This window comes from Stegastes partitus, unplaced genomic scaffold (genome assembly GCF_000690725.1).
Source record: "Stegastes partitus isolate 25-593 unplaced genomic scaffold, Stegastes_partitus-1.0.2 Scaffold1317, whole genome shotgun sequence".
NCBI lineage: Eukaryota > Metazoa > Chordata > Actinopteri > Pomacentridae > Stegastes > Stegastes partitus.
Genome location: NW_007579048.1, coordinates 48,043 through 68,176, shown reverse-complemented (window position 1 = coordinate 68,176; position 20,134 = coordinate 48,043). Strand labels below are relative to the sequence as shown.

The following is a 20,134-nucleotide window of genomic DNA, read 5'->3' as shown; positions in this document are numbered from 1 at the left end:
CTATTTACTTGTAGTCTGTTTTACTGCTTTGCCTTGTTGTCAGACAGCCCATCTGTGTTGGTCATGTTTCCAGTGGTGTAAGACAGACTATGACTAAATGTTCTTCACTTATGTAGCACTTTTGTAAAAAAATCTTAGTGGTGCTTAAAGCAGTTTATACTGTTTCCCATTCACACACACACATTCACACAACAATGGTGACAGAGCTGTCATGCAAGGTTCTTGCCTCCTGTCAGGAGCAAGTTCAAGCTCACAGTGCCTGACATCACCTGAGACTTTGCCAACACCCCCCTCAACTGTGTGTTTGTCAGTGGACTGAGCAGTATGGAAGGTGTCCCACTAAAGACCACACAGGCTCTTGGCCTACAAGAAGTCAAAGACGACATCACAGTGACCGTCCCCAATTACCTCACCATCCTGCAGGAGACAGAGGTGAGCATATTGTCCTGTGTGTCTCCACAACCTCTTGCACACATGCATGCCATTCCATTATTCTGATGGCAATTATGTGTGTTGGCTTTTTATCTGAACCCTGGTCATGTTTCTGTAGAAGCTGCACTGGCAATGTCACTATGCCCAACGTAGTAACCTAATCCGAGTTTTTTCCCCACAAGATGGGGACAGGAGCTTCTTTCAGCTGTTTCAAGCTCTTCTCTCACAGTTTGCTTAAAATTTAGTTATTTTAAAATTAGTCTATTATTGCATTGTTATGTTTTATGCATCATTTGGTGTATTGTCTAGTCTTGCAGGAATAATAAATATTGCATGCTTAGGCCTCTCAGGCACTCTGGTGTGTATGTCTGATTGCAGCTGTGAGAAACACAACAGAAAAGTGACCTCTGTCTGAATGATTGCAATGGTTTACTTTAATGAATTGATGAAGCCAGTAAAGTTCCACGTCTGAAAGGGGTTTATGTATGCACGATACATAACTCTTCACAGTTAATGTTTTCAAATGTATCTCTGTGTATAAGATTAGCACACATTTTCAGCAGTGGTAGAAGATAAGAGTAGGCCTCTTTACACAGGAGATGTCACTGTATCTGATTCCCTGAAGCTGCTATAGTTGCTACTGTATTGATTGTAACTATTGATCAAATATTTTGTGGTTTGAAAAATTTTTTTACAGATATTTTATAATGTGTATTATTTTGTTTTGACAATAGACCTGTCTTAGTTTGGAAACTTTGTGGTTTTGTTTTAGTCTGGATGGGGAGAAACTATAACTTTTGGAAATAACGATGCATACCCCCATGTTCACTTTCTGATTGGGTCTGAACTGTCATTATGTCTCATTCTCTGATTCGTTACACTTCTCTCACATGACTGTTTTCCAGAAGAAACCAGACACAATCAGCCTTGACACAGAGTGGCTAAATTAACATGAATAATAGATTTCAGGTGTTGCAGCTGTACAATTAAGGAAATCTCTGGTCTTACTTTTCACCTTCTGTAGTGTTCTCTACAATTCAGCAACCAACCATGTGTGACAATGTGACATGCATTTTTAGCCATGTTAAAAATCCATCCCAACAGCTTCATTTGGACTTGGTGTTTACTGCTAGTCAACTTGACTAACTATAGTAGGAATCTGCTTGCATGGCTGTTTGTCAAGATGAAAGGCATCATCGCTGTGATAATTTGATGAATTTTACTTTTGACAGGTATTTCACTTTGTCATTACAGAAGAGTAAAAAGTAGTTGGGTGTAAAGACATAAGGGAGTTGTTTATGTGACTCACATGTTGTTTGTCCATATGCTAGTATGAATTCAGTCTGGAGAACTGGGTGATTACTGGACTGCAGAGTGGCTTCATCAACCAGCACCGGCCTCAGCCCCCCTCTTCATTAGGACTGATGCCATCTTGTCCGCCATACTGGATGATGTTCTGCAGCCCCCAGCAGAGCCGCATGGCCAGCCGGCACTGCTCTGACTTCTGGGAGCCCAACCCTCGGCAGCGCTCCCGTAGCCTCAATCCCGCTGTCCTGCGCACCAAGTTCTCACACTCTGATGATGAAGGAGAGGGCGCCTCACAGAAAACCCAGACATGTGTGCCAGCGAATGTTTCTTTGGGGGAGGAACACCCAGCTACTACGTGTCAGCAGAGTCAGAGGAAAGCACAGAAAGCCTTCATCCCAGACCTGCTGAACCCACCAGCCTGCCTGAGTAGCCTGCCACACCAGCGCAGGAAAAACCTGCGTCAGTGTTCCCTCTCAGTGCTCAACGTGTCCACGCAACGCGATTCCAACACAGACAGCCAATCCAAGAATCCCTCATTACACAAAGCCCCCGACATGAGAACTCCCAACATCAGGGCCAATACTGTTGACAGGCTCCCCATCATCAGCAACCACAACACAGCACATAAGGTAGGGGATGTTAATGTCAGGGAGCATGCTGTCGTCTAAGCAGCAGACCTCACTGAGATCCAGACTATGTTTAATTCAGCTGATGAAAGAGTGTTCACTGTGTTTACTTTCATACTTTTAATTGAAAAATATGTCAAGCTGTATTCTTCCACATAAAACCACGACAAACAGAAATCCGAAGCAGACTGGTACAAGTAAAGGAGTTTATTACCACAAGGATTTACCTCAAACTAAAGAATATAAAGAGCCAAACTCGCAGAATAAACTAGATAATTTAAAAACAGCAAAGAGATCAGGGAGGGAGATTTTGGGCTAGCAGGCTGAGTCCAGCTAATGCAACAAGGGAAACTGAACAGACCACAAGGCTCGCAGGCTAAAGCCTGAGCTAACACGACTGCCCACAAATGGTCACAAACTTCCCCAGTTCTAACCACCGAGCCACCTTGCAGCCCCTAATTTATATATTTCCAATAAAAAAGAACAAACTTATTGTCAACCAGTATGAGGAGTTTCAAAATATAATAAGCTTAAAAGCAAGAAAAACTGCAAACAATGCAGATTGTGTGAATGGGAATTAAACGTTCTTATCAGTATCACTGTCCTTTTGTGTATAGGCTGCTCAAATGTAGGTTTTTTAAAGATTCAGTTCAATAATCATGCATCACAAGATTGTATCACAAAATTACAATAGATAAAACATGTAGGGAATGTAGCATCACGTTTTAGCTGACCAACATGATCAGTTGAAGTGATATGATGTATCAGGTCATCATATAGCTCCAGGCCACTGGTTTTATCAGTTATGATGCATTGATGTTATCACACCAATAAACTTTGCTAAATCAAAGGCCCAACAGGCCTACAAGAACAGTGTTGAAGTTATCAGGCAGGTGAGAAACACCAACCGGTGTGACTCACCTGAAAGAGACACTGAAGGTAAACTGTAAAAAAATATGAATACTTGCACACACACTTTTACTGTGCTGTGAGGCATTAAAGGTGGGCTCAGTGTTGAATTATCCTCAGAGTAAAGTGGGGTCCAATATGACTGAGATCTGTTTTTAGCATGTTCTCAACATTGTCATTCACAACATGCTGTAAAGACCTTTGGAATCTTCCCATGACCTCATGAGTGAGAGAGGACAGTGTGGCTAAAGGAGAGTTTATGCTGTCCAGTCTGTAGTATAGATAGCCTTCACTCTGCTTACCAAGAGTGACTATGAATACAGTGTAAAGCTCAGGGTATTAACTTCTCCTGAGTTGCGCTATAATCTGCACTTTTAACTAGGAACAGACCCACTCACCATGAATCCCCACTGAACAACAGCACTGTGACTCTATTTATACTCTGATTAGTATAAATTTCATCATTGAAGGCTCAGTTTCTCTCACGTCTTTAAATATCCTTAAATTCTTGTATGAGAGTCAACACTGTTTGTTGGAAGAGGAAATCAACCCTCACTATCTAGCGTTTTTCCAGTTCACATTTCCAAAATGTTTTCAGAGATCAGCACTTTAAAAATAAGCTGTGTAAAGTCTGCTCCCTGAATCCAGACAGGTTATAAAAGGTTCATCTGGATTAGTAAATGCGAGGCTCTGTCTTTCGCAGTAAAAGTGCACGTCAGGATCTCAATGCTCCAACCTGAGCCAAGCTGTCAGTGTTCAGAGAATCTGAGCTATTAACATGACCATTTAAGTGCCTGACCCTGTCTTTTTTCTTTCCAATGATCACACTGTACACTCACTACAGTCTCCTGTTTCTTAGATGTCTCTCAGGCCAGATTCCAGTAGAAACATCTCTGCCACCTCTGGTTCAGACTCCTCAGTAGAGCTCCTGTCAGCTCTGAGCCCAGAGGAGAGAGACCTACTGGCGGCCATCACTGCTCGAGGTTACCCACTCCGTACTGCCATCATTGCCTTACAAAGGACAGGACAGCAGACCCCAGATCAGGTTGGTGCCACAGAAATACACTATACTAAGCCAGCTTAAGCCAGACTACAAATAGAGCTCAGACTTCCACAGTTTGCTGTGTTTTCTCATAACAGGGCCTTCTGTGTGCTCAGAACAAGATACATGTCAATCTATGGGAATAAGTTAATGGGAAACATAACAGATCCATGAAGTTCAACATGAGAAGATAGGAGGAGACATGCATGCACCCATTAGTGTTTGCTTGATATGGCTATCACCTTTTAATGACTTAAGATATAAATTAAACTAACAAACAAGTTTTTTTATGCATCAATACTTACATACTTTTAATATTATGATACAATATCCTGATCGCACTTACTGTTACTTAAATAAATGTTGTAAAATCAGGAGTTGTAATGGAGTATTTTTACAGTGTGATATTTGTACTTTTACAAAAGTAAAAAAAAAATCTGAATACATCTTTCATCACGCCTTCGCCTTAAGTCGGTTGGGATAGGCTCCAGCCCCCCCGCGACCCTAATGAGGATTAAGCGGTGTATAGATAATGGATGGATGGATCTTTCATCACTGCCATAAGAGTTAGTGGCCAGTGTCAGTGACATTATTAACTTTCAGTGTATTAGCTGTACTTTTTCAGACCAGCTGCTTGGTAATAGATAGCTTTAATTTCACCACTTTTGTCTTTTTGTTCCTGGATGAATGAATATTTGTGTGTGTGTCTGCAGATCTTGAGTTACTTGGTGGCATGTGATCACCTGTGTCAGCTGGGTTATGACATGGCTCAGGTCGAAGAGGCCCTGGAAATGTTTCAAAATTGTGAAACAAAGGTAAGACATACAGCCAGCTGCTACTTCACGCAAGCCTTTATTCATCTCACTTTTCCTATGATAAATCCAGTTTAATGAAAAGAATGTATAAAGCTGTTATGATTTCTTCCTGTTGAGGCGGAGGAGTTCCTTCAGCTGCTGAATCAGTTCAATGAGATGGGCTTCCAGCAGAACGCCATTAAAGAAGTGCTGCTGGTCCACGAAAATCACCGAGAACGGGCCCTGGAGGAGCTCATGATGCGTGTGGGCTGACAGCACATTATTAAAACACAAAACACAAAATATACACACAAACAGGCACACACACGTTACCTTTATCACTGAATTACTGCAATTAAACTGCAAGCTCAAGTCTGGTATTTACTACAGAAATGTATATGCCAAACATGAAACTACATGAAAATACACATTGTTGTAGGTGGACAGTGGCAGGAAAAGTATGTTGCTCGTATGATAATGATAACACTGATGAGCCCATATCGCGCATTTATATTTGTGTCCAATAACATTTTACTCATGACTTATCTGAAAGTGTTTATTACATTCATATTTTCTTTTAATACAAAAGCACACTTGACCAAACTCATGTTATCTATGTATAACTAAAGTAATGTGATAAGCTGTAGTAAATGTGATTTATGTGTGTGATTTATTAAAGCTGTGATATGAAGTTACACCAAGGCAGTGTTTTGTTGTTGTTGTTTATGTTAACAGCATGAATCCAACAATTGCTTTCAGTGACAACAGGAACAATGTCCATGTGGACCTGGTTACCAAAAACAGACAGCTTTGGCAAACATCAACTGAACATGTTTACCTTACCCCATCACATCACATGAATAGATTATTCTAGTTTATCACAACTTGGGCTTTATTTTCACATCATTTCTGTCAGTTACCAAACAGCTGCTGTGATCTACAGTGTGAGATGTATGATCTGGCAGATGATCAGAATTAGATCATGATTAGAAACAAGCTAACATTTTGGATAGATTAAATCTCTGCTATGGAGGTATATTGTTAAGTGAAGCAGCTGCAGTGTGGACAGCATATGCACCTTGTATAAGAAAGTACAGTACAGCAAGCCATTGGACAAGGCAATTGGTTTGGGTAATAATTTTATTTATTTTCCAGATATATTTGTCCTGGAAATTTATTTAAAACTTCTCTGATTTTTCTCTCTGAACTTTGAACCACATCCAACACAATGACATTGAAGTGCATGTAGCAGTAAACCAGTATGACAGTTTAAAGAACAGAAGTCGCCACAGATTATAGGAGCATTACTGGGAAATTCTGGTACAGACACTGAACTCTCTGAGATTTTGGTCCTGAGTTACATCTTGATAATTTCCGATGAGGGAGATGGTGGCTTTAGGCAGCCTCATCAGAAATGTATATATGGAGCCAATCCTTCCAAAACCTTCCATCTCATGCTTCAGTTTCCACTTGTAAGTCTCGATGGTGTATTCCGTGGTCACACGTCTGCTGAGAGTGAACACAGAGTCTCCTCTGACCACAGCAGTTAATAGAGAGCCTTTGTTGTTCCCATACTGACCAGACATGGCCGTCCACTGACCTGAGCTCAGATTGTAACAGTCCATTAAACACAGTAAGAAGTCATCACAAGGTCCATTGCGCAACACATACAAATTATCCTTATGGGCCACCATATAAATACCATAACTGTGTTGGCGTATGAGCGTAGTGACCAGTAGCCACCGGCCTTGTTCAGGCACATACTCATGTATATCTGTGGCCCCCTGCCCTCTCCAGAGACATATAAAGATCCTGTTCATGGCTACAGCAGACACCACTGAGGCTGCAGGGGAGGGGAGGGGAGAGACAAAGCTCCAGTTCCTATCAAACAGCCCATATCTCTCCACAGATGATAGGGTTATCATGTTGTACTCCCCTCCTACAGCATACAAGCAGCCCTCATGACCAATCAGAGTGAAATTGTAACGTAACTGCTGGGGGCCACAGATGGTTGACCATGAGTTAGCTGCAGGGTTGTAACAGAATCCATTCTCTACCACCTTCTTACTTACATCATGCACTCCTCCAATAATGTACAGTTTGTTGTCAAGGACGGCCACACCTGCCATTGTGGTGCTGGTGCACACAGGTAGATGTGTCAGGACCCTCCACTGTTTGTGTTCTTCATCCAGGTAGCAGACTGTCCTCTGTACATCTGGCAGCAGCTCCGTGGATGGAGAGTGGCTGCACATTGCCATGTAGCTACTTGGGAGAAGAGACTCAATGTAATCTATCAAGTTGCAGGGTAAGGTGTGAATATCCTCCCTCAGGTCAGTGTACATGTCTCTGATGAATAAGGCTGAACTGTGGGACAGGTCCCACACTCCATAGGTTGCAGCTGTGTGGTACATGAGTAAGCAGTTTTCAGAATTGATAATATTGATCAAATGCTTTGTGAGAGCTGGCACCTGTAGAAAAGCTGTGCACTCAATTGCTTCCACGAGCTGATCACTGTTAAGCATGGGCTGTTTCCCATCCAGAACCTGCAGCAAGACTACAAACCCCAGAATGCCCACACATTGCAGCTGGACCTCCTCCTGTCTGCAGTCTCTCATTCCTGACTGGAACAATGCTCTGAAGTACTCACAGTTGTTAGCTACAATGGTTTTATCCACAGCGAAAACATTACCGTTAATGTTGACCCTCAGAGTGTCCGCTGCCTTACAGTGGTCTGACTGTTGGCTCAAGTGTGAACAGCTGCTGAACTCCATCACCTTCCTGCTGTAGATCTTCACTGTATCTCTGCTGAACTGCAAGCTCACTCCAAGAGAGGTTTGATCCATGGCCATGCACTGTGTTTTACTTCCAGTAAGAGTGAGTGCCTCCTGTCCACAGCGGATGGTATCTGATAGGGTATTCACTATTTGTTTTCAAAGCTCTAAGAACAGACTCTATACATAGCAGCCGGACATGTGACGCAGCTCAGATGCATTTTGATGACATGCAGCCGGAGCAGAAAGAGGAGCTGGATAATGGCATGGTAGCTGTAAATGTGCTGATGATTCACTCTTTGTTTGTGGTTGCCAGTTGTGGAACAGCTGAAGATTTGTCCTTGAGAATCAGGCGCAGACAATTTGGGTTACGTGTTATGCATGCCACCACTTCAGCAGTCATTGAAAATTTGAGTGCAGGACATGCAAATTTACTTGTAACTGTGATCGCAAACAAGATGTACAGTATTATTTAGGTACCAATACAGTCCATTACAAGGTGTAAACAAGTTTTGTGTGCAAAATTTCACAATCAAATTTTATTTATCTTTTAAAAAGCAAAATTAAAGTAGAAACTATAATCTATGTAGGCATTATTTAACATTAATGAACCGGATCAAAGCTGGCTTCCCTACGGGGAGGTGTGTCGACAAGGAAGGAGTGGGTCCCAGGGAAAGTCACCCTACGTGAACACACAAACACACACACACACACACACACACACACACACACACACACACACTTGTGAATGGTCGAAACCAGGGGTTGACAACGCAGCACCTCCAATGAAGGTGCTCAGCTTCTGACACAGGAGAAGACATGTAGTTAGAGGTGAACACTCACGAACAAATCTGGCAAATGAAGGAAAGAAAAAACATACAAAAACCTTAAAAGGAACTTGTCAACTAATCCAATAAATGAGCTAAACCAGCAAAGTATGTCTCTAATTCCGTACTCTATGCATGTCCCTCAACTCGAAGTCCATGTAAATCTTAAACTTTCAAAGAAATTTCCTAAGACTGCATGTGTTTGGGACTTTTGGTAACAATGTTTTACCCACAGATTAAGCAGTATCTGTGGCAGCAGCATGTGGAGGTGAGTTCAAATGAACTGCAGTGTTTGTTCACGGGGATGAATGAAAATGTAACTCAGTGTGGCTCACTGATTTGAAGAACTGCAATGATTAGTCAATTGTAAGAAAAATAAACTATCATCCATATATTTTTTATTGACCTTGCTAGTTGCAGCTTCTAAATTTGGGTTTTGGAGTGTTGGTTGGTCAAAACAAGCATTTTGCAGCGGTCTTGTTAGGTTCTGGGAAATTCTAAGTGTTTTTTTGCTATGTATATTCTACATCAGGGGTCGGCAACCTGTGTCAGCATGTGACTCTTGCTGGAAAAACTGACTCTGCTGCGGTTCCTTGTGGATTTTTAAAATAAATATTGAATATTTAATTTAAATTCATTTTGTTTTAGTTTGTTAGTTTTGTGTTAATGTAATTCTAAATTTGAAGATTATGGTGATCTTGTAACATTAAAATAAAACGTGTTTAATTTTTTTGTCATTCAAAATGTGCACGCACAGTGTTGCCAACTTGGTGACTTTCATACTGATTCTGGCAACTTTCCAAATCCTCTTGGCTACTTTTTTTTTGTCAAAAGCAACTGGCAACAAATCTAGTGGCTTTTTCTGGTGTTATTGGAGCCTTCTTTGGTATTTTGGAGACTCTGATGTGAAAACACATATTGTTCTGCAGTTACTGTCCTCAACCAGCAGCGGTGCGATTGTGAGCTCCTCCCCATCCCAAAGCGCTCACAGGCGGTCAGGAGTCTGGTCAGCAGTCCCAGCTGCAGTCAGCAGGACAACCAGACGACGTTTTTACTTTGTTGCAGGTGGATAATTTAAATTAAGCTTTTTATCCCATATATACAAGGAGGACTCAAATAGACACTGAGTATTTTATTTGAAAGTAACCTTCAACCCAGTGTCTTTTTTTTTTTTTTTTAATTCAAAATATTTTTGTTGCAGAAATAAAATTTTGTTTTCTCTGTAGCAATTCATTAATTTCATAAATGCAACACACTCTAGTTTTTTACACATAGCATAAAGATAAAAAATGATATATGCAGTGTTATCTTCATTTTAGATGTCAGAAAGGGGGAAACGGGTCCAAATGGCTCTTTGAGTGTTTAGGGTTGCCGACCCCTGCATTACAGTTAATTTGAACTTAACAAAAAGCAGTTGATGTCAAATAGGGATCTGGTTTGAAGATGTTAGCTAAATCAGTTAAAATTACATTTTATGTGAACAGCTAAGCTAACTATGGTACACTGTGGTTCCCATCCAATGGCCAGCTGATCTTGAATATGGTGATCGTGTAGCCTTTATGATCACTTTCTAGCTGTAGTCAAAAGCCAGCATATCTTTGACTTGTGAAACTGAGATGTTTCTGCATAGCTTTCTTATTACATGTACAGTCTGAATTTGTGATGTCAGTTTAACCATTTTTCTGCAATTGTCTGGAGCTCATGGTAAACACAAAGTGTAACCAGCACCAGTAAGTTATTAACTTAGTGGCAGAGGCTTTAGGTTTTTGTCTTCTGAGTGCTGCTCTGATTTAATGAAAATTTTTGTTTCAGACTTCAAAGCAATAGTGGTGAACATGCCGTGATCCACGTGACATCACACAGGTGTTTGAAAGAAGTTTGGTTTGTGGTGTATTTACCTCTCTGCTTAGATGCCTCCAGCAGTCCACCCAGGTGGGATATACTGATGCATAGGGAGGCAGGCCTCCAGCGAGCCTGACAGGACAGTGGAAATATGAATGTGGTTGATCTAACACTTGTTCTCCCCATCCAAAAACATGTTGAGGTTAATTGGTGATTCTAAATTGTCCATAGGTGTGAATGTGAGTGTGCTTGGTTGTCTGTCTCTAAGTGTAGCCCTGCGATAGACTAGTGACCTGTCCAGGGTGTCCCCGGCCTTCACCCTGAGTCAGCTGGGATAGGCTCCAGCCCCCCATGACTCTAGCGAGGATTAAGCAGTGTATAGATAATGGATGGATGGATGGATTCTGTCTGATCATTTTGAATAACATTTGAATTTACAATAATGGACTATGGCACATCTACCAAAGAGTTCCATTACACCAGATGTCTAACCAATAATGCAGTAACTAAATTTAAGGAAATGGTTCCACTATTATTTACTTCAATGACATATGCCAACACAATGGAAAGCAGCTCCTCTAATCTTAGTCCCACACAGGTGGATAATCTTGTTGGTAGACCTGCAGCTTCACTGCATTCATCAATTGATGCTGTTGCCCCATTGAAAAAGAAGCCTATAAATGATAATAAAATGGCTCCATGGTATAGTTAACAGCTGCACATCTTAAAACAGAAATCAAGAAGGCTGGAAAGACAGTGGCGCTCTACCAATTCAGAAGAATCTCATTTAGCCTGGAAAGATAGTTTCCTTGCATATAAGAAAACGATCCGCAGGACAAGAACAGCTAATTATTCATCCTTAATTGAGGAAAACAAGAACAGTCCCAGGTTTCTTTTCAGCAGTGTAGCCAGGCTGACAAAGAGTCACAGCTCTGTGGAGCCTTGTGTTTCTTTAGCTCTCAGCAGTGAGGACTTTATGACCATCTTCACTGGTTAAGTTTTGAATATTAAACAAAAAATGATTAACATGTCTTTAGGTACAGCAGCTCTGGATGCATCCATAGGACCAGATTTATACTTCGACTGCTTCTCTGCTGTAAATCTCTCAGAGCTCACGTCAATAGAAAATTCTTATAAACCAGCGACATGTCTGTTAGACCCAATCCCAACTAGACTGTTCAAGGAAATCTTTCCTCTAATAAATACTGCAGTATTAAATATCATCAACTTCTCCATATTAACAGGCTATGTACCACAGGCTTTTAAAGTAGCTATAATGAAACCACTGCTCAAAAAGCCTTCTCTAGATCCAGGCGTTTTAGCGAACTATAGGCCCATATCCAACCTCCCTTTTATTTCTAAAATTCTTGAAAATGTTTTTGCAAGCCAATTATGCGACTGTAAGATCTCCTAACTGATGCCTTCACATATTGGTTGGAGAAAATTGAGCATATGTTCAGTCACAACAGACATGAGTGATCTATTCCAATAATGATGTTTGCAAAGGCAATCAAAAACACTGACAGAGGATCTTTGATGAAATGATTTATTGATCTATGAACATTTGAGGCAGAGGAACAATCATTCAAACTTCATACGATAAAGATAAAGATAACTTTATTGATCCCACAGTGGGGAAAGTTCACTGTTACACCAGATTTTTTTTTTTTTTTAGATAATAATTTATTTTTTGATTGTAAATGATAGAAACTCAATCAAAAACAAGTCGATATTAGATCACATCAGAGGGTGATCAAGATCCAACAAATTTTTTCTGAGAGAGTTTTGTTTAGTGATCTGTTTTATGATTTGTATGTCATGTAGTCTAACTTTCCAGCTCACTAAAGTTGAGGTTTTTACAAACATCTCAAGAGGAGCATCATACTCTGGGGTAAGAGCTGAGGTCACTATTACATTACTCTTCATTCTGTCATCTTCACTTCATCATGAGCCTCCAGCTCAGCAGCTGACACCTCCTCTTGTTTCTCCTTCAGGTCCTCCTCCTGGTCCTCCTTCTCTGCAGGAGTATCAGAGTACAGGCAAGAGGTGTTGCCATCTTTCCATGTGACCACAATGTCTCCTGCTTTGAGCTCATTTGTGTCCCTGTTGGACACTGAGGACTGTGGAGATACACTGTTGTCTGTGATTGATGAAATGACTCGCAGCTCTTCACCTTCACTTCTCTGAGCCAGAGATGCTGCTGCCTTGTACTTAGCAATCTTCTTTCTGCTCCTGCAGGAGTTAAGAGTGGAAATGAAGTCACTTGGAAACATTTAAAATTACATAAAGCACGCTAATTTTCCATGAAATTAAGTTTTTAAGTTTCAGGTCATACTTGTTGGCCATGGCTCCCATTCCCAGCAGCAGAAAACCAATTAGAAGGCAAACAAAGGCCAATCCCAGCAGCACAAACTTCCATATAGTTGCTATAACAGGGTACACACAGCACAACAGTAAACACATAGCTCTCAAAATACCTAATATACTGTAATATACTGTAAATATGATAGACTAGATGACAAGACTTTGCTATGAAAGAATTTGCTGTAAAAAAAAAATGTTATATGGGAATATACAAATAGTAATTGAGTCAGTAATGGTTTGGTTCATCACAATTAGGAAAAGACAATGTTGCATTAAAAAACTTCCTCTAAAAAGCAAAACAAAGGTGTCTTAAAAGTTTTTAAAAGGTGTGTTTCAGTTTTATGACAAAAAAAGACTTGCAGATCCAGCCAACCTTTAAAGAAATGAAACATACAGATCAAGCAAGTATTTTCTAAAATCACTTTCATTTGGATAAAGGATTTCAAGAGCAGCAGCACATACGGTCCTCTGTGCGGTAGTACCAGCGGAGATACTCTTTCTGCTCCTCCGTCATGCCTGCCAGCTCTTCTGTTTGCTCTTCTCCATCCTCAGCTTGGACTGAATCCTCTGATGCCCTCCTGAGTCCTAAACACACAGACAGACAGCACAGCTACTCTGTTAAAGATCATAAAACACAGTAAACACAAATGCTAACTTACTATTTATTATCACCAGTTTCTGTGCTCAATTCCTACTAGATAATCTTGTTGGTTTTTTGTTATTTTCTATTTTAGAGACATTATTTCAATTTAGTCCTAAAGCTTTTACTTTATTCACACAGAAATGGATATGAATGAAAACATAAGACACTATTGATACATTCATGATTTTTGTCATATATATCAACAACACATTTGTCATGTTGGCCAGGTTGTCAAAGCTATGTTAATCTATCCTTTTGGCACCATGGGGACATCAAAATAAGCTGCAAATCAGCATAACAGCAATACTGCCTGACAAAGTTTACATGGAGAACATACAGTCAAACAGGCTGCAGTCATCCCTGTTGCTTGTGCACCTTTTACTACCACTCTCTCCTTTCCAATCAACATTCCAGTATTATCCTTCGATACAGCACTCTGAATAGCCAGCAGTTTATTTTCAGCAATGACCTCCTGTGGCCCACTCTCCTGGACAACTTTCAAGTCAGCATTTGCCTATGGTTGAGGTTACGTGTACTGTACTAGACCAAGAGAAACACAGTATTGATACTGTTTAAATGGTCATTTATTAAAACTCCAAATGAAATATTCTAATATATTGAAATACTGGAGTTGGGATTGACCTCTGCAGGGTGTACTCTGCAAAGTCAGCTGGGATTGCCCCTTTGCAACCCTACAAAAGATAAATCTGTGCACAAAAAATGGATAGATGGATTTGAGATTTTTGATTTTGAATTTTTTAAAAATTGTATGAACAATCCTTGCCAATAGTCATAGCACATCCTACTTGAGCAGCACATTTTGATATGTAATTTGTAGGGATTTTCTTAAAGCTGCAAGATAAGTTAGGCACTGAAAATCATTTTGGAACAATCTATAATAAGAACTAAAACATTTCTGAAGAAATGCCAATGTAGCTTTGGTCATTTAATATGTCCTCCTATAAATATATGTAAGATATAATTTATATAAGTACATATTTTTTTGAAAATCCAGCATATTTCATGAACCCTGATCAGTACCTTTTAACATCTTTGAGTTTTTACTTTAAAAGTGCAGTGCAACCCCAGATTTTACACATGGTTGAATTCAATCAATATAAAACTTTTAAAAATAATCAGTCAAATTAAAGATGGTTAGGCTCTGGGCATTTGGTGAATTGAGGCAGAATGACCCTTCTCTTTAAAACCTTCTGGAGACAGACACCCTCTCTACTTTTAAGATTAGGCTTAAAACTTTTCTCTTCGATGAATCTTATAGTTAGAGCTGCTCAGCATCACCTGAGCTGTCCCTTAATTGTGCTGCTCTAGATTTAGACTGCTGTCAGACTTCCGTGATGCGTTTTGCATATTTCCCCTTATCTCCTCTGTCTCTCTTCCATACAGTTATACACCACCATTACATGTCACTAACTTTGTGTCTACTCCCTCGTAGTTTGTGTTTTGTTTTCTCTGCAGGTGTCTCTGGATCTGGAGCTACACGTTTCTGATCTACAGTTCATTGCTCTCTTATATTGTTTGTCTGGCCGTCTCCTATCTTGCTATCCCCACCCCCTTCAACCACTCCCCCATCCATCTCATCCCCATCCTTACCCCAGCTGGTTGTGGCAGATGGTCACCTTCCCTGAGCTTTGCTCTGGCTGAGGTTTTTCTTTTGTCCTTCCCTTTAAAAGGGAAGTTTTTTTTGTTCCTTCCCAGTTTTGAAAAGTGTTTGCTTAAAGGGAATCCACAGAAAACTTTGGATGTGCTGAGTTTCTCTGTTTAAAATTTGTAAGGTCTTTGCCTTCCAATATAAAGTGCTATGAGATAACGTGTTGGGAATTGGCAGTGTACAAATAAAATTGACCTGAAATGAATTGAGTTGAATTCAACAAGGGGAACAGGTTAAAGAAGTAAAATGAGCGTGCAACCACTATTTACAACCCAAGATATACGTCTGTGTGTAACATAGCATGTGTAAAGTAAACCAAAGCTTCGAGTTATTGACGCCTCATTGGCACCATGTATACATCAGCTATACATAGTATGTATTTTTCTAAAATGGCCATTCTGCATATTGAGCACAGTTATTTTTGGCACTGTAAGTGATGCAAATATACTTTTACTCATGTAACATTTTAAGTTGCTTTTGCTTGTAACTAAATATTTCTTCACGATGGCATTACTATTTTACCTAAGTAAAGATCGAAGCACTTCCTCCACTGCTGCCTGCCTACTGTCTAACTCAGTAAAGTGCAGAAAGTGCTAAAACAAATGTGGACTATAAAAATCTGTAATTGGTAATGCCTACTGAGACTTACTGAGTCTTTCATGGCAGATGTCCCCCTCATCCAGAGATCTCCACTTTGACTGTTGGCTGTGTTGTGTTAGAATCAGATGCTGGCCACTGACTGACAATAGCATGGACGTGTTTCTGCTGATGAGTCTGTCCCTATCGCAGTCCCACATTAACCCTATAACATCCACATCCTCCACCTGGCAAGACTGGGTCTGGACCGGTTTTTCATGTTGGGCTGACAAACACCTGGATGATGCCACACACATCAGCATGCCCATGTTGATCCAGATCCACTGCTGAAACTCTGAGTCCAGGTTGCACTTCCTGAGAAGGACTTCACCTGTATCCACTGAGTCCTCCAGACACAGGCTGTGCTGGGTGTTGTGGATCATGAATGCCTTCCCCCCTGCAAGTGAGACAGTGTGACAACTCTAGATTTGTGGATGCTAATTTATAAACTCAGTAATAAATGTTTCTGAACGAAGCAGTCATTTACCCGACAGGAGGAGAAACAATAAGATCCAGGCATGTGACATATCTAAGGAAGATAGATCAGCAATCACAGCAATTTCATTATTTTCAAAAGAAAAAGCAATGCTCTTACTTCTCTGCATACATGAATTAAATATGAAACAATGCCGATAAAATGTGTATTCAATCATTAGGTTTGTATGACATTAACTACGCCTCACCTATAAAAGCAGATGGGAGCAAGTGGCAGTAGCAGGGGGGTGGTGTTAAAAGTCAGCTGTCAAGACAGTTTCCCGCAGCCTTCAACCTGTACAGGAAGCAAAAGAAGCACAGCAATTTATTAAAATGTCATCTGACGCATGTATCAGTTTGTATGCAGGTCTCTGATATTTTTAATTATGACTGGGCATCATATTAAAATGCTATGCAGGTGATTTGTGATCTCTCTTCATGTCAGTGAGTTCTGTTAAAAGACATCGTTGTTGATCCTCACTGGAAATTCTGCAGGCTGCACAGTGGCTCGGTTGTCAGCACTGCTGTCTCACAGCTACAAGATCCCTGGTTAGGACACATGTTGATGTACAGTGACTTTTTATTTTTTATTTATTCATTTATTTATTTATTTATTTTTAAGTCTATTTTTTTTGGCCTTTGTGCCTTTATTGGATAGAGCAGTGAGAGAGAGACAGGAAAGTGGGGGAGAAGAATGGGGGAGGACGTGTGGGAAAGCACCATGAGCAGGAGTCAAACTCATGACCTCCACATCGGGACTGTAGCCCTGTACATGGGACGCCAGCTCAACCAGGTGAGCTATAGCGGCGCCCCAGTGACTTTTTATTTGACTAGCAGGTTTCTTTTGGCTGGAAATGACATAAGTGAGTGACAAGAAGTGAAGTGTTAAAACTATGTTAGAAATGGTAATGACCTATGGTAGACTAGCCTGGGTAGCTCATTGGTAGAGTAAGAGACTCTTAATGTCCTAGTCATGGATTACACTTGTGGGTGAAGGGAACTTTTGGGGTAGTGGCGTTTCAGTGGTTAAGGCTTTGGGCTACTGATCAGAAGTTTGGTGGTTCAAGCTGCCACTGCTGGACCCCTTAGCAAAGTCCTCAACCCTATCTGCACCACTGGCACCTTAGAGTGGCTGACCTCAGTTTCCTGGGATATGTGAAAAGAAAATTTTCCCTTGTGTATATATATATATATATATATATATATATATATATACATATGTACATTTATAAAGTCAACAGATTTTTTCAGCAAGGTTCAAAAATGGAAACTGTTCCCAGACACTCAGGTAACCTCTATGGAAAGACAGGTCTCTAAACAACAGAACCCACTTCACCTCCAGCCAGGGAGGGGAATATTTAAAATTTCAAACAATGTCCTATTGTCTTTTGTCACTTTTATGTCATTTGCAGCCAAAAGAGACCTGTTGATGAAATAAAACTTTACTATGAATTGTAGTGTGGCTCAGGTTTATTGAATTCTGGCCATAACTTTATACACAGTCATGAACAAAAGTTTACATACGTATGTAAGGACCAGGTACATCAATAGCAGTCTTGAGTTTCCAATGACTTCTATAACTCAGATTTTCTAGAACTGAATCATTGATATCAATGTGTCTTTGTCACAAAACAAGAAAAAAAACAAAAAAAAAAAACAATTTTGCATGTTTGTTCTTTCATAGATTTATTGTACATCATCTGGAAATATGACAAATTCTGTTTGGTCAAAAATATACTTACAGCAATGCTAATATTTAATTGAATATCCCTCAGCCATTTTCACTTCAACTAGGCACTTTTGGTAGCCGTCTACAAGCTTCTGGCAAGCTTCTAGTTGTATCTTTAACCACTCCTCTTGAGAAAATGTGTGAAGTTCAACTGGATTTGTTGGGTTTCTGACACTGGCTTGTTTCTTCAGCCCAGTCCACAGGTCCTTGATGGGGTTTAAATCAGGACTATGGAAAGGCCAGTCTAAAATGTTAATTCTAGCCTGGTTTAGCCATTTCATTAGCGCTTTGATGTGTGTTTGGGGTCATGGTCTTGTTGGGACATTCAAATACATCCAAGATCAAACTTCTGGCTGATGAGTTTAGGTTTTCCTGAAGAATGTGGAGGTAATCCTTCTTCTTCAATATTTCATTTACTCTGTGTAAAGCATCACTTCCACTGGCATCAAAACAGCCCCAGTGCATAAAACTACCACCACCATGCCTGGTTTGGTGTTCTTGGGGTTAATGGCCTCACCTTCTCTCCTCAAAATATCTTTCTGGTCATTGCGGCCAAATAGTTACATTTTTGTTTCAAAAACCACAGAAATTTTCTCCAGAGAGCCTTTTCTTTGTTCATGTTTTCAGCAGTAAACTTCAGTCAAGCATTAAGCTGTAGTTTCTGGAGAAAGGGCTTCCTTCTTGCACAGTATTTTCTCAGCTCATTGCACTATAGAACACATTTAACTGTGGACGTTGATGTTCCAGCAGCTTCTAATTCATTTCAGACCCACATTTAAATAATTAGTCAGAATATTTACCTTGAAGAACTCTACAAACAGAAGTCTTTATGCACAGTGTGTCTTAATGACTGTTCATTTGTGATTTTTTGCTACACTCTTGTTGATCTTGGCTGAGATCTGCAAATATGTGTGATCGTCCATTATACAGAGCTTACTTTGCACTGAGATGACACCGGGCCACAAAAGAGAATGTAGGAGAGGTTAATTGTCTATGTTACATGATTGGATCACTGCCTCAGCTGGAGAAGTGTGCATTATTTGCTTTGTTAGTTTGACTCATATATTTAAATGTAGTTTCTGAAAGAATAGCACAGATAGAGACAGACAGCATGATAATGAAGGTGTTTCTCTTCTCTGAACCAGTATATTTCCATATTTCACAATGCAGTACTATACCTTACCATAAAATACAATTCCCTACAATGCACAACTGTACAGCATGTTGTGAGTGAGAAACAACAACAAATAAAACTTTAATAATCTGCTGCAACCCTTTTTGCAAATCCTATAAAACAAACAGGTAATGAGCAGCAGGTTAGCAAACCGTGACTGAAACAACTTTGCCCTACAACAGTATCTCCCAGAAGAGGGCAGATTTACACACGTGCACACGTATGTAAACAAAATGTTTCACTTATAGCAAACGTTTGCCAACCACATTTTATCATCACATTATTTCTTTTGTACTATTTCATTATTTCCAAGTGTACTTACTTCTGTGATGTTTCGTCTCAGGCTGACATGAAAAGGACAGAGCATCTGACTGCTAAGTGAATAGAAAGTTTAAAGAAAAAACTTTCCAAAGTTCATGGGGAGGAGCCTAAAGACCATCGGTTACTCCCCTCTCTTCCTCTGAACATGAACATGACAATGTGTTAAAACTCGTAAACATAGAGACCAGTTGGCTTTTTGTTCTGATTAATCACCAAAAGTTGTTATCTAAGCTGCTGTAATCTCAGCTGTTGTAAGGAAACGGTTGTAAATCTGTTAAGTGGTATCTGGTCGTAGTTTTTCTGTCCTTCGTGAGTTGATTATGTATTTGCACCATCTGCATGGGATATTAAATATAAATGTATTTTCTCAACAGTGCTGCAGAGCCTTTAAAACAAAGTTCAGACAATTACAATTCAGATCTTTGACCTGGTTGCCTGGTTACTGTTTATATAGTCTCATAGTCACATTGGCTTTTCTGTTTGTGGAGGTACATGACTCATCGGTCAGACACCTGCACCCAAGGGGAGAGAGCTGTAACATTTGACTGTTAAAGGATTTTATCTTTATAGCAA

The 20,134-nt window shown here is 40.1% G+C and overlaps 3 protein-coding genes across 3 annotated transcripts; 1 reads left to right on the top strand and 2 right to left on the bottom strand.

Moving 5' to 3' along the window:
• The first annotated feature begins 324 nt into the window (after nucleotides 1-324).
• ubap1lb (ubiquitin associated protein 1-like b) lies at nucleotides 325-5,806 on the top strand. The gene is made up of 5 exons (XM_008298439.1): nucleotides 325-432; nucleotides 1,764-2,369; nucleotides 4,135-4,320; nucleotides 5,031-5,132; nucleotides 5,250-5,806. Exons 1-5 carry the CDS (start codon nucleotides 325-327, stop codon nucleotides 5,382-5,384), a joined length of 1,137 nt encoding a protein of 378 aa, XP_008296661.1. The 3' UTR covers nucleotides 5,385-5,806.
• Nucleotides 5,634-7,984, bottom strand: kbtbd13a (kelch repeat and BTB domain containing 13a). Its single transcript, XM_008298426.1, has one exon. The coding sequence runs from the start codon at nucleotides 7,958-7,960 to the stop codon at nucleotides 6,416-6,418; it is 1,545 nt and encodes a 514-aa protein (XP_008296648.1). The 5' UTR covers nucleotides 7,961-7,984; the 3' UTR covers nucleotides 5,634-6,415.
• A 4,225-nt stretch (nucleotides 7,985-12,209) lies between these two features.
• On the bottom strand, nucleotides 12,210-19,621 carry LOC103369654 (uncharacterized). Its single transcript, XM_008298425.1, has 7 exons — nucleotides 19,563-19,621; nucleotides 16,547-16,632; nucleotides 16,351-16,392; nucleotides 15,877-16,260; nucleotides 13,378-13,500; nucleotides 12,887-12,977; nucleotides 12,210-12,783 (listed from the first exon to the last, which is right to left on the bottom strand). The coding sequence occupies exons 3-7, from the start codon at nucleotides 16,388-16,390 to the stop codon at nucleotides 12,474-12,476; spliced, it is 948 nt and encodes a 315-aa protein (XP_008296647.1). The 5' UTR covers nucleotides 16,391-16,392; nucleotides 16,547-16,632; nucleotides 19,563-19,621; the 3' UTR covers nucleotides 12,210-12,473.
• Nucleotides 19,622-20,134: the final 513 nt, after the last annotated feature.